A 14,582-nucleotide genomic window follows, 5' to 3' on the forward strand; every position below is an offset into this window, starting at 1 on the left:
GGTGATGGGAGGTCCAGACGTTGTGAATATTAATAGTTTACCAATGTCCTAAAGCTTTTGAAGACAGTAGCAAGCTAACAAAGTTTAACCAATTAAAGAAAGAACAAAACTAAAAAATTTCTCGGGAAGCACTTACCTTTTACTTTTCTGGTGAACCATCCAGAATGATGAGACATGATCATTAGAATATAGATTCAAAACAAGAATGGGGCCCTGCAAGGACAATAAATATAGTTATTAAACTCTTAATCGTATCAAGATATTAGAAGTGTCTTTAATTTGACGAAAGTGATTACCTTCTCCATGACCCAGCCACCCTGAACAAACAAGGTGAGATATATCGGTTTCTGAATGTCTGCTGAATATATATGAACACCGCCACGTGAAGAGATCATACCATTCTGGCGCTCAATACACTTTCCTTCTTTTATCTTTTCCCAAATGGTGAATTCAGCAGGACAGGGAAGTCTGTTTTCCAACTTCATAGGAGAATTGACAGAGATTCTCCAATCATAAACAGGTGCGTTGAGTTCAGTATGAAGAACTGAGGCATCTGCCCCAACACTAAGCCAAAGTTGTTTATTTACGTTACTAGTACAACACAGAAGTTTATCTTTCTTCTCAAGCTGATTCAACTGAAAAGTAACATTAGGCATCGTATTTTCTTGCTTTGAAGTATACTGTCCTGAAAGTGAAACCTGATCCATAACCGTCAAGTCCTTTCCAGATGCATAACCAGATCCCACCGCAACAACAGAACCCCAGGAATATGGACGCTGAGGATGATCAACAGAAGGGCAAATTTGTAAGCACTGGTCAGAATCACTTGATGTACTTTTCCAAGGTAAAACAAATGAACCTCCAGGGTTTATGGCAGAGACATCATTCCTAGGGCGATTTATGTTTCCACTTGTTCCAGATGAGGAATCATAAACTTGAATCAGAGAAGCACCACATACTGAAAGTTTCAATGTAACATCAGTCTCATTTACAACTGTTGCAAGACCCCTGAAAATAGCATGTTTCCTGCCATTTTTCAGCATAACTTCCAGAGCAATAAAATCATCCTGTAACAATTTTGGAACAACTGACAATGGAAGCAACGCCCGTATGCCCTGCCAAACACCTTTGGGGCCCAGACCAATATAGAAACCTATGTCTCTATCAACTACATTCTCATTCTCCAAATCTCTTTGAAGACTTGGAGTTGTTTTCCTCTCAAAATAAGAAGTTGAAACCAACAGGCAACCATATTCGTCCGGGTCTTCAAGTTGGTTATGTTGAACCTTCATAGTAATGAAAAAAAAAAAAAAATCTTATATCACATCCAGAATATGTATAAGGCCAGTGTCACCACACATGCATAAATAGTATGACAAAGAAAGCTCACCGTCCGCTTTAGCGGATAGGATACTATATTCTGAATATCATGACCTTGATGGAGAACCTTCACTGAGGCTAGCTTCCTCAACATATTCGCATCTTGCCCGACAGAAAATGAGAGTGCACCAACTACTTCACCTATATCATTAAAGCAGCAATTTTGAAACCACAATAACCGCAAGAGAATTTTAACTGTAATTTTTTTTTTAAAATTTTTTTGGTGGGAAGTGGTAGAAAGAAGCTGGGAAACAATTATTAATAATTAGTGTATATCCTTTTGCATAAAAAGATCCAACTACAATATTCTCATTCATTTGTTAGGTGCACAGAACCAAAAAATTAACAGAAAAAATAAGTCAGCAACTACAAAGTAGAGCTCTATTTGGGAGCCAAGAAATGTGCTATAGAGAAGCCTCTATAATATGGTTACAAGTAGTAAGAGTCATGGGAATAGATATTCAGGATTATGGACTAGTATGAGGGAACTCATCACCTCCTGAATCCAAGGTTTACTTATCAGATAAGCATGTGAATCAGCTATCCAAGGGTAGTAATCAGCACAGAGAAATCAATCAGTAAATGCGAATAGAAGATCACAATCCTAAACCAGAGAAGGATGCCAATAGCACTTACCCTTTCCAGCTTTTGCTGCGAGGTTTGTCACCTCCACTTCCAGTTTAGCTGGGCCCTGCAACACTTGCACACTCAACACTTCCAAAAAGAAACAGAAAATATTGCAGACTGCTTATATCTTGGTCAACAGTATTAGCCACATGCAGCAAGTTACATTTTGTTTTGCAAAATCACTCACTCAAAAAATATAATAGAAATTTATTTCAAAGTTTTAAGCTGTGGAGTATACATACTGAAATATTAGCCAGGAAATTTTCATTAGGTAAATAACATAAATAATACTAGACCAGAATCGCCAGAGGGATCATGCATGTAGAAGTTTAAAAGTCCTCCAAAGATTAACAACAAACAATCAGGAACGCAACTTTTATGCTTGTAAAAAGGAAACACATAGAATAGTGTAAAAGACTGTTGAAAACTACAACTTGGGCATATCACCTACGTATCTGCCAATGAAACTATGGATACTTTTCCCAATGTATCCGCCTACACTTTGGCTCTTAAAGAGATGTAGGGCGATCTTAGAACAGAACAGATAGAAGCAAAGAGTAAATTCAAGTCCAATTAATTGAAAAAATACCTTCCGAGGAACTTCAAATATGAAAAGTTCATTCCATTCTGCAGAGCCTTCATTCAGGTTACTATTTTTTGAAACTGAAGGCTTAACGCATTTTGTCCTTGCACTTTGAGGAAATAGTTTTTGTTGATCTGTTGCCTGGCTATCAACAGCAAGTCTCAAAGCACATAAGAAGTTATGGCTATTACCATCATCTGTAATAGGCAAACCCTGCAAGAAAAAAACAACATTAATTTATTCCAAAGTAGGAGTAAAAAGATATATCAATTTCACTCAAGAAACTTGATAGTTTTAGGGACATCTACAACCTTAGCTTCATGAATTTGTATAGCAACATAATAACGAGCTTCCTTGGATTCATCTGCAACATTTAACCTGTCTGAAAACTGTGGAGGTGGAACCCATACAGAGACAGAGTCACCATGATGCAACTGGTTCACCATATCTGAATTTTGTTCAACTTTTTTGAGATAGACATCGCAACCAAGTTTATTCTCTACTATCACAGTCTGAAAGTCGTCATCATCCAGTGCAGACAAAGTCTGGTCCTCTCCTTTACCGCTTAGACCACAAGCTTCCTGCAGAAAGAGTGACAATTGGGAAAGTAAAAATTATTGAATTCCTTTCGGAGAAAAAAAAAAAAAAAAAAAGAGAGAACAAAATAATACACACACACACACACACGGACAGTTATGAACACAACATATTAACTCTATGTATTACCTCATTTATCTTCTTTGCTTTCTGTTCAAGGTCTAATTGTCTTCTCCATGACAGAATAGTCCCTACAAAAGTTTCAAGATTTGCAGCGCTGACATTTATATTAACGATACTTGTGGCAGCAATACGCATTGTCTTCCCAAATTCTGATGGCGAGTGTACATTAGAATCATATGTTTCAAACCTTGAAAAAGTCCAATAATAAAAATAATAAGTTCAATCATTTTATGAAAATGATAAAATAGAAAATGAGAAAGACCAACGTAATACTTGAATATTCCATCAAAAGGTTCCACAAGCGGCTCCCACGCTTCCAACTGAGTATTGAAGGTTGATGCAGCAATAGAGGAAATTAGTACTGCATTCATGGCTTCTAGTCGACCATGTGTTGCAAGTTTGATATTGGTGATTGTTGTGTCAAATAGTGGGGTCATCTGGAAGAACCCAAATTAACCCATACAATAAGTAATAGGAAAAACAAAAGAAACAAAAAACAAAAGACAAAAAAATATCTTTAGATTGGAATCAGGGTAATTTATTGTTTACAGAGCGTACCATTCCACACAAGCTGTCTAAAACAGTTACAGACAAGCATCTTAGCTTCACCTCAGCAGTTATGTTTTCCTTAGTCTTGGGTTTCATGGAGTCACCAATAGCATAAGCCAATCTGCTAGACGGTTTTTTCAGATCACCACGTGCAAGAAAAGTGCATGCCTACAGAAACATAAGACCAACACAAATGACGAAGATTGTGGCGTGGTAAAAAGTTAACAAATCCAAAAACAGTATGAAAAAACTTGACATGGAAGCAATACGAGTATCTTGCCCTGTACAACCATACCAATTAGGTTAGCAGCTGAATATTTAAATGACAAATTATTCGTCTTCAATTGATTTGATTTTTCTAGGCTTGTTTGCATGGAAAGAAGTAACAAGATATTGAAGAGGAGGCAGTAGAAATGGGATTTCTATGGGAAAGAATCTGTTACTCTGCTTCTTTATGAACATAATTGTCAAAACAATCTAGGGGTATTATCTCTGTGTCATTCAACGCACTCTCAAAAAGAGGTTGTAGTGATTCAGGTGTTACACAATTTGGAAGGCCTCACTCTTTTAATGTACATCAATATCTTATTAAGTAGCATTGTCATGTTAGATATCAATCTCGTCCATCTTTTCTTGTATTGTTTCTTTCTCCTTTTTTTCTTTCTTGAGGGTATTGTCCCCCACCTGCCTTCCCTCCCCCCCCCGGCGCCGGCGCCCACCAACACAACAAAAATAAGCAAATAAATAAATACTGACCTGATTTTCAACTCTCCAGATGCTCCAGCACTGAGAACCCTTTGAAGCTGAAGATCTTGAAATGGGCACCTCAAGAATATTAGCTTGGTTAACCAGATCCATCCTAGGGCAGCAAAATGAGTTTACACCTGGGGGTTCATCTATTCTGGAGACTATGCATCCTAGAGAAGCATAACCTGGTGGAGCAATTGGGTACCAGAAGAAAGCTTCATCAAAACCTTTCCCTACCACATGGGCAACTTTAGTAAATTGCACGGGTTTCGCAGATATTTCAGGATCATCAGCTCTAAATATTATGCCAACAGCTGGTGGTTCTAAGCTGAAAGGAACAAAGAAAAAAGCTGATTAATAAAATTGGCAAACGACAAAATATAAATCAAATGATCAAATCTAATGAACTTTAGGAGATAAAGAGTTCTAACCCTTCAGTAATGCAATCACCCAAGATGGCATAGCCTTGACGAGGAATGGGTCTCCATATTGAGACTGGTCGGCGAATGTCACTACCCTTGTCCCACCAGATTCTCTCAAAGTTAGGGGTAGACATATAACATTTAGTTGCCTTTGAATTTGATCTGACAATATCCCATCCAGAAGAATGTGCACTCTGGTTTCTGCTTACCTGACTTTCACAGTTTTCAACAACAGCTAAATCTAAGGCAGGTTCTTTAGCAGAAGAATGATGCCGACTTGAGTTCCAAAGAAGAAGATGATTGAGGTTACAACAACGGGCATGGGAAGGGCATTCAGTAGAAGAATGGGCATAAAATGATCCAAGCACATTCTCTACACGCCAGATGCTAAATCCAGATGCAAATTGAGGATTTGATGCAGAGCGGAACAAGCATTCTATATAGGTTGTTGATGTTACAAGATCGGAACGAATGCAATAAACAATGTGGTTGGGTGGGGGTTCCTTCCCAATATTTGCTACAGAACCCAATGCTGTGTATCCTGGTGGTGCTATTGGCATCCAAAGAGAACAATCTGTATTAATATCAGAGTCATCCCCCGTAAATCCTTGAATTGCAGAGAACAATCCTATGAGATTGAAACCAGTTGGTTTACACACACGCCCATATGTATTACTCACTGCCATTACTGCCTGTGAGGGAGGAACTGGCCTGAAGACACACACAAACAAAATGAGAAAAACTAAATATAGCATTGAAACATACAATGATACAAAAGAGAACTGCACAAGCCAAGAAATTGAAAATCTTCACCATATAGAGCAACCTTGATGAACATGAACTGAATTCAAGGAGCTTAAACCAAACAATCACTTCTCTAGTAGTTAGGTCATCTCGGTTTTCTTGCTTTCTCTTCAAAATAGCTAGATGAAAGATCATATGCATAATGCTTGTAGCTCAAGTAACTGCTAGTCCTCTACATAGGCAACAGTACTTGCAAGATTGCTTTCTTATAGTTTTATTAATTAAATTGCATAAGCAGTTGCCAGAAATGTAAAGGAGTTATATGAAGATGTGGAGGTTTAGTGCCATGTTAATGGTATTTTTATGTATCTCCTTAGATAAGTTCTTAGCACGTTTACTTACTTGGAATGGAAAAAAATCATGAATCGGAGACAACTGGAATGGGAGAAGAAAGGAATCGGTCTTGATTCCGGAGGCTCTGATTCTTAAACCCATCTCCTCCATTCGTAATCAAATTCCTGAGTATCCAGGAATTGATTTCTGACAAGGAGGTGGGACCTACTTTCATTTTGATTCCTTTATGTGTTAGTAAACGCATGAATACTTTTACCCCGGAACCATTCCGATTCCTTTATGTGTTAGTAAATGTAGGACTACTTTTATCCCGGAATCATTCTCTCCATTTTCATTCTCATTCCAAGTAAGTAAACGTGCCCTCTATTTCTACAGACTAGAATAAGGGTTATTAGCATATACATTGAGTGCATAGGGAAAAGATTAAAACAAATAAGACAAGGAATAATCTCCTCTGTGTAGTACACCAGTAAGCAGGTAGGTAGTTATGAGATAGGATCGGGTTTTTGGGGCATCTTCTGAGCTTCAAGATTATTCCTTCAGGTTACATTTTATGTTTTGGTATAATATTTAGATGTTGCTGACGTTGTTTGTTTTAGATTAGTACTTGGACTGTTCAGTTGACTACTTGTCTACTGTATAACTACATCTATTTCAATCAAATTTTGTTTTTTGACAGAAAAAGAGATAAAAAAATTAAATTAAATTAAATTTTAAAAAAAAATTACTACTGATAATCATGCAGCATCAGCACATGCGTGGTTTTATTTGCCATAAAACTTTGGTCATATTTAAAGCACCTTCCTTCTTGACTTTACTACTTGAAGAACTTGCATAATTGTAGCATACAACAAATACAAGTATTCAGAATGGTGCATGTTTTGGCAATATAAAAATTAACAATCGTTTTAACTTTTAACCAATGACGGCTAAACCTTTTGACTGATAAATTGATTAAATTCCATAAAAGTCTTACTTTGATGTCACGCAATCTCCCAAAATAACATAATTTGAAGGTGCTCGAGGCCTCCAAAACGTAAGGTTGAAACAGGACCCATTTTCTGCATATGTATATGAAATATTCAAGGCTTTCATGAGTAACAGGAATGTAAGAAAAATAATGCACACGTAAGATATCATCATATAAAACTGTTCCATATAAGTGAAAAAAGACCTTTTGGGGATACCCAAATTCGATCGAAGTTGGTACAAGGAGCCAAGGGTGCTGAATTTCCATATTGCAATGCAGCTGTTGCCTGGCTTTGCAAATTACTTATAAGAGATATAGCACTTAGTGATAGATGGAAGCGGATATCAGTTGATAACAAGGACATATTTGTTTTGTCCTTAACGGAAGTGTATCCCCCAGATATATCCACTGGATCAAGCACAACAAGCCCAGAACCAGCCTCAACAGTAAGATCCTTCACTAGAGCTCGAACCCAGGTATCATTTTCTTTAGATGCATACCTGCAAAAACTCCAAGGTTATATACAGTCCACTTGGCAACAAAATGTTTTTAACATCATACATACTTCCTTAAAATAAGGTAACTTTTCCGAATATCATAAACTGCAGGAATGCAAGCTTTCAATAATATCATTTATTTGCATGATTCTGTCAAGCATGTCTATACCAGAAGAGAGAGAGTTACTTTACTGGAGAGGGAGGGAACAGGAAGATAAGATAAAGATATAAAAGATGCAATTGGAGATGGAAACATATAATGAATACAGACAAATGTATCAATGATGCAACAGTCTTGAAGTTCGGTTCAAAATATTGCCAAATGCTCTGCTGGTTTTGGTGTCCTTGTTGGAAAAGGGGTATCAGACGTGAATGTGTTCTTGTGATACTTAAAGCGGACTCCTTGTCCGTCTCTTTGTAACTCGTTTTTTGCTTTTTCAATAAACAGCTGTTTCTTTTCAAAAAAAAAAAAGACGTGAATGTGTTCTTGTGATGTCCAGTGAATAACACAAAGTACAGTCTGAACATTTTTCATGAATTTCTTCAATATAGCTGAAATCTTGATATATCATCCAGGATCCGGAAAACACCGAACCGATCAATTAAGTATGCAACGGTAGAGACATATCAGCCTCCACCAAATAGGAGGGAGAAAATAAATAGAGGGAACATTGATGGCAACTGGATAATACCGATTTAAGCTACCAAGTAAATAATCAAAAACATGAATTGGAAAATAGAAATATTTGGATCATAATCTGTGTATATTTTCAAACTTGTCATAAAACATTGATCAACATCAAGTACGAACATAAAACCAAGCATGATCGCGCGTGGTAATTAGTAGCAAGTCAAGGCATTGGCTACTGCAGACGGCGATGACTTCAGCAGTGGATAAAAGTTTACTGCTTATAGTTGATGCATTAATGATTGGTCTAACATTTTTCAGAGTTTAAAATTTCTATATTTTGATTCAAATATGCATCATTTGATTTTACTGAACTTGATGCCAATATTATCTTAAACCTGCTCACTGTATTTCAACTATATCTTTGATATATCTATCTGCATATATAATAAACAAATCAGACTCATTTGTAATTAGATTTTTTGTATCAATAACTTTTCAGCAGAAACAATGAAAGAACTATATGAACAAATAATGTGAGAATTCTTACATGAAGCTAAAATCCAGCTTTGCACGGAGAAGCTTTTCACCATATGAATCATCCAGAGACGACTTTGAACCATCATAAAAAGTAAACTCAGGAGAAACAACCTAAACATCAGAATAGTAGTCCAAAGTTAAGTTATCACTCTGAGAATAGGCCTAAAAAAATATAAAAAAATTAAACAAACAAAGTACATACAATACTATATCCTACTTGGAAAGAAAAAGCTCCATCTTGAGACAAGTACTGAAAATATTAAGAAAGTGTACAAAATAATAAAAAGGAATTGAGGTATATCTGCAGTGTCCTCCTACCAAACCAATTCAATTTTCTAGAAGATAAAAATTTATCAGTGCGTTAAATGACTTCATCAATTTCAGTGCGGCATTATACCGTCTTAAACTGCCTGCTTTATAAATCCTTGGTAGCTATGTTGTGATAAGAAAGTCCAATTTACATATAGATCTATTATTAAAGACTTGCCTGTGTTTCAAAACTGAAACTTGGGATCTTATTAGGATCACTTTCAGAATTTGAGGAAATATTTGAGGAGTCTGGCGATTCATGGAAGTATTCTAGACTCTTCTTATCCTCATCAGATGAGGAACTTTCCAGCAACGTAATGTCAACACCATCCTCAAAGGATACTGAGTAGCTGCTATCATTATTTAAGTATGTATACTTCCTCAAAAGAGACCCATTCTGTATATATATAAAAGGACAGATCAATAGTTGCAAAATGCAGAAAGCTCAAGAACAATATTTACTATAAGAAATGTGTGTAAGACTAAGAACAAACTGCCAAAAATAAATAATATAGAATTCTACACATGGTCAAACAAGAAAACTTTAACACTTATTTTCATCTTCCCCAACTGCTCAGTAGAACACTTTGTACCTCTATATGCATGTATCCAATTTCTGTTTCATGTATAAACATTTTTGCCTTTCATTATACGTTCTCCGCCATTGCATACCTTCTAAATAGTAATAAGTCTAGAGGATATGTTGATTCTGCTTAAATATTTTAAAAGACAACTAAAAATAATATTACAAACTAGAAACCTTGGTATGCATGTGGTAAAGACAGTTATCGTATAGAGATACAGGTGAGAGAGAAAAGTTGGATCATTTTCTTATTTATACTTGTTTGTTGTCTGAAGTAATGTCTTGGGTCATCAGTCCATTTTTAGTTTTGGTTAACAACCCTTCTTCTCTAAAATATAGTACAGATATAGATAAAATGGAAGGGTCAGTACCTCAATTTTGACATTCATAAACCGCAACCTTTTTCCACGTCCAATTATAATTATTGGTCGAGGTCTAGTTGAATGGAGTTCTTCAGCATCTATTTGCTCACTCAAATGGATGGTCTTTCCGCAACCATCATATGTATATTCATCGATGCTTAAAAAATCTGCTACTAACTGTCTACTTGGAGACAAATGCACCACATCTTCTGTCTGTTTGTATGTAGGCTCTGTGAACACTATGCTACTGTTTTTACCAATAGGATCATTATGAGGATCCATCACTTCCTCCCTACCAGTTATTGTCCGCAATGCAGGAACAAAAAACTCGCCCACAGCCAAAAGGAAATCGGCTACAACTAGAACTCTAGGTTGCTGAATCCTAACCACAAACAATTGGGTTGATGTGCGCCATCTATAGTCCATTAAGAACATTGTTGATATTGGTAAGTCCCCATGGAATCCAGCATCAGAGTCAGTTCTCCTAAAGCTCCCCCTATTTAAGAAAAAAGGCAAACTTCCAGAGGAAACTTGTTTAAAAGCATCCGTGGATGATCCAAGCATAAGGCGCATTTCAGGTTTTGTATCAGGGCGAATGTCCACAACAGAAAATTTTGAAATTGTTATGTACAGATCTGTTTCAGACAATGAAGTCATCCGATACGACACCCAAAGACCTTCAAGCTGCAAAACAGAGAAACAAAAAGTCGTAAACTAATGTCACAATGAAGGATATTATGTCAGTAACCAACCAATTACTTTAGCTAAAATCTTGACACAAAATGGAAAACGAATTATGAGTATGCAAAACAGGACATGAACACAAGCAGACACAACATTCAAACTGAACGCTAATTAGAGATAAATGATGTAAATACTCACAGCAATTTGAGCGAAAGGAGACTCCACATGAATACCATTATACAACTCCAACAGTGCATGATCAACCACAACCGCCACTATCGAAACAGTCCGCGATAGTAGGATTTGACTATTCATGTTGACCTTATCAACCAGCAGCCTAATTGTATCCTTTGAATCAGATATTCCACCACGGAAACTAGGGGGAAGCTTTGGTTCTTCACATAAGTTCGTGTATGCACAATCCAGAATGACTTTATATTCTTTGTCAGACATGACGCAATGCAATAAGCCCACCTGGTAGAAGGCAACCAATAGGAACCAATAAGAGAATTATGACACTCTTAATGCATGACAGGATAAAAATCCAATCAACTGAATCAATTCTAAACCCAAATATGAAATTCAGCAAGTCAAAATCATTCAACAAGGCGAAAGAAGGATAACGAACAAAAGATAAAAATATATAAGCGTATAGCATATGAAGTGGGCCCAACAATTCAAGTCAAGCTGACTAAGCTAATGCATAAAGTATTCAAATATCAAATTGGTGTGTGCACCCAAGTTACACGTACAAGCCTTAAAATGTGCAGAATGAAAGATTTAAATACAGGCAATTACTTGATATCAAACAGTCTACAAATAACTATCAACCACCACACTAGATTCGCTCCCCTTCCCCCTATATATACCAACAACAGTTGAATAAACCCCATCATAATACCTCATAAAGATGTATAATCTGACCCAAGACATGCGCAATTGAATGCTACAATTTGACATACAAAATTTACCTTCACTTCAAGAGAAAATGTTGGGACTTTTTTGAAGATATCCCTCAAACTTCTCCGGACAAAAACATCAAATCCTTTGCCTTCTCGTATCATTGATTTACCCATGCGACCGTCGATTCCTACAGACATGTTGATCCCCAGAATCTGCAAATTTATGGCAGAGTCAATTAATAGTTGGAACATTTTAATCATGATGTCCAAGACAGAAAAATATTTACCTCAGCATGAAGTACATCAATGTGGACTGCAGAAGGATCTTTCTCTGGAGAACCATGCCAACTAAATTCATTTGTGACTTGTAGCTGGCCCAGATCAAGTTGAATGAAACTGCAATTATAAAACATTTAGAGACAATGTCAATATGAATACTGATATATTAAATGCACTTTATTTACATCCACCATAAAGTAATAGGATCATGAAGCTATGATCCTCCGACAAATAAATCCACTGTCACCAATCACCACCCAATACTTAGCATCCAAAACAAAACCAACTTCCTAATAATATCAGATAAGCATCATACAGTAAGAAGTTAGAACCAGCATTTAAATATACGCACTCATTGCTAGTTGAATTCCTGGGAACAATGATTATTGGAGTATCGAGTGACAGATCCAGCTTAAGTGCGGCAGCTCCATCAATCTCATACTTTTGAATTAGCCACTCAAAACCCCCAACCTTATCAACAAGTTTGATTGCATCTTCAGTATGTGGGGTAGCAAGTTCCATAAAGTATGCGGTTATCTGCATAAGCATGTCCACAATATTTATAGTAGGTTCAAAACAAGGTGACGAACACAGTAACTTATTGCATAAGCATGTCCACAATATAAGGATAAACCCCAACAAAGTATAAACTTATTGTGTGAACAATAATAATACATTCCTGATAGTGTTCAAATCAAAGTGTTAGCCATGTCAAACATACCTCCTGAACAAACCTGTAAAGGAAGACAATACGAACAGCAGCAAATCGACCACACAAACTATAATCATATCCTTCATAATCATCGTCTTCAGCACTGTAAGACTTAAAGTTGAACTGAAAAGCAAATAGAAGATGATATTATCTCATGAACTGAGGAATATTAGAGCACCAAAGGAAGGAAGGAGGGAGGGAGGGGGAGAGAGAGAGAGAGAGAGAGAGAATGCAACAACTGAGTGATCTCTACCTTGATAAGGGATTCCACGTCTGGATTGCGTATATCACATAGCCAAGCCCAACAGTTATCTTCTCCAAGAGACATATCACGGAGTCTAAAATTTCCTAGGGTGCCTTCAATGGAAAGAGAACTTGGGTGGACCTTTACAAAACAAACGACTCAAGTCAGTATCAAGTCAACATAGATCAACCTTAAAAGTACCAAAGAAATTCAAGTTCAAAAACAAATACTGCAAAGATGACAATGACCAAATCAAATGTACAGTAGTTTGGAAACCGAAATATTTCATGAACTCTAGTAAATTTCAACTATCAATACCAGTTGCATGTCATATACAAATATAAAATGGAACATCAAAATAATTAATTATTAACAAATTATTCTCCTCACCTTCAGATCTAGCACAAAACTTTCTTGCACAAACGTCGCAAGCAGAGAAGCATCCTCCTTGTTGAGAAACACAGTCACACTGTCCACGTTCATGTTCAAATAAAATACTACACGACCTTTACCATAACCCAGCAAGCCTTTGACACGCCCAATTTCTTCAGTTTTTTCTTTGTTCGTCACAGATTTGTCACCTGAACCTTCAGTAATGTCTGCAGTACTTTCCTCACTGTACACAGAGCTTAAGTCCAGGCCAAAATCAATTAAAGCGACCAAAGTAGGTCTGTTGCAGAAGAATTCCAGTTTTGACATACGGATGCTCATCTGAAATCAGTTGATAGGATTAGCAATGGAAATTAAGCTAATATGAAAGAAAATAACAATAATTAAAAGTTGACTGCTCATGTCAGTACCTGTGTGTCAATACCATCATAATGAGGTGAACTAGAACTCAGAGTCGAGAAGGTGAGAGATACAAAATTGGAATAGTCACTACCCTCCGCCTCATAAAATTCCTCAGCAGAAATGCACCTTGCCTTAACAAGATTCTTTTCAAGGACTAAGCCTTCAGCAGAGGCAAAGCCAGCAGCATCATTGATGTCCTCAGTTGTTACACATGAAACCGTATCTGAAGTTGGTGAACCAAAGCCTGCATCTGATACAGACATAAAATCTGGCAAAGCATCCGTAAAAGTATCATCCTCCTCATGAAGTAAAACAGACATTTCTTTCCAATGTGGATCAATTATGCCGGGGGATGAAACTAAATTGTCACTCTTCAGCACAGAACAAGCTAAATACTGTGGGGTTGTAGAGAGACGACCTTGAAGCTCATCTTTGATTTTTAGAGAGTGAAGCTTTGTCTTAAGTGTCATGTCACCTTCCCAAAGAATCATATGAACCTGTAACACAAAATGGCCTAGTCTTCAGTAGTAGTATCACTATTGAAAGAGCTCAAATAGTATGACTCAATATCCCTAGAACTTGCATAAAGTTAAAAAGTGATAATAAAATAAACTTAAAAATTAAAACAACATTCAAAATTTGACAAACAATTATAAAAGTGGAATATGTCCACGCACAGAAACATCTCTTCCACCACTATTCTAATCCTACCGTCTGTATCACTTCAGCTAGGTAAATATACGAACTCAGAAACATAAAAACTATTACAAAGAAAAACAAATTCAACACTATCATTCTATATATTTTCACATTCTGGATCCCATGTCGGTATGAGCATACATGCTGTCATAAATCATAATGGAGTATAAATTGGCTAAACAAACCTGCCCCCCACTGGCAAGAACCTCAAGCATCAGAGTCTCATCAAGTTCTTCAGCATCTTTATCACCCATC

At 36.7% G+C, this 14,582-nt stretch overlaps 1 protein-coding gene across 3 annotated transcripts in view; it reads right to left on the reverse strand.

The window, feature by feature from the left end:
• The window catches only part of LOC133709969 (uncharacterized), a 35,110-nt gene that overhangs the window by 7,750 nt on the left and 12,778 nt on the right, over positions 1 to 14,582 (reverse strand). For all 3 annotated transcript variants that reach the window (XM_062135932.1, XM_062135933.1, XM_062135934.1), the window contains 25 exons: positions 14,513 to 14,581; positions 13,637 to 14,125; positions 13,227 to 13,547; positions 12,846 to 12,977; positions 12,602 to 12,715; positions 12,233 to 12,417; positions 11,889 to 11,997; positions 11,671 to 11,814; positions 10,898 to 11,173; positions 10,025 to 10,699; positions 9,249 to 9,467; positions 8,772 to 8,872; positions 7,301 to 7,596; positions 7,103 to 7,187; positions 5,038 to 5,739; positions 4,616 to 4,934; positions 3,869 to 4,027; positions 3,584 to 3,747; positions 3,317 to 3,497; positions 2,902 to 3,171; positions 2,597 to 2,803; positions 2,017 to 2,071; positions 1,391 to 1,521; positions 297 to 1,286; positions 137 to 213 (listed from right to left, as the gene is read on the reverse strand). In XM_062135932.1, coding sequence (XP_061991916.1) covers positions 137 to 213; positions 297 to 1,286; positions 1,391 to 1,521; positions 2,017 to 2,071; positions 2,597 to 2,803; positions 2,902 to 3,171; positions 3,317 to 3,497; positions 3,584 to 3,747; positions 3,869 to 4,027; positions 4,616 to 4,934; positions 5,038 to 5,739; positions 7,103 to 7,187; positions 7,301 to 7,596; positions 8,772 to 8,872; positions 9,249 to 9,467; positions 10,025 to 10,699; positions 10,898 to 11,173; positions 11,671 to 11,814; positions 11,889 to 11,997; positions 12,233 to 12,417; positions 12,602 to 12,715; positions 12,846 to 12,977; positions 13,227 to 13,547; positions 13,637 to 14,125; positions 14,513 to 14,581 — 6,470 coding nt within the window. The remainder of the gene's footprint in view (positions 1 to 136; positions 214 to 296; positions 1,287 to 1,390; positions 1,522 to 2,016; positions 2,072 to 2,596; positions 2,804 to 2,901; positions 3,172 to 3,316; positions 3,498 to 3,583; positions 3,748 to 3,868; positions 4,028 to 4,615; positions 4,935 to 5,037; positions 5,740 to 7,102; positions 7,188 to 7,300; positions 7,597 to 8,771; positions 8,873 to 9,248; positions 9,468 to 10,024; positions 10,700 to 10,897; positions 11,174 to 11,670; positions 11,815 to 11,888; positions 11,998 to 12,232; positions 12,418 to 12,601; positions 12,716 to 12,845; positions 12,978 to 13,226; positions 13,548 to 13,636; positions 14,126 to 14,512; position 14,582) is intronic.

This window comes from Rosa rugosa, chromosome 5 (genome assembly GCF_958449725.1).
Source record: "Rosa rugosa chromosome 5, drRosRugo1.1, whole genome shotgun sequence".
Classification (NCBI taxonomy): Eukaryota; Viridiplantae; Streptophyta; class Magnoliopsida; order Rosales; family Rosaceae; genus Rosa; species Rosa rugosa.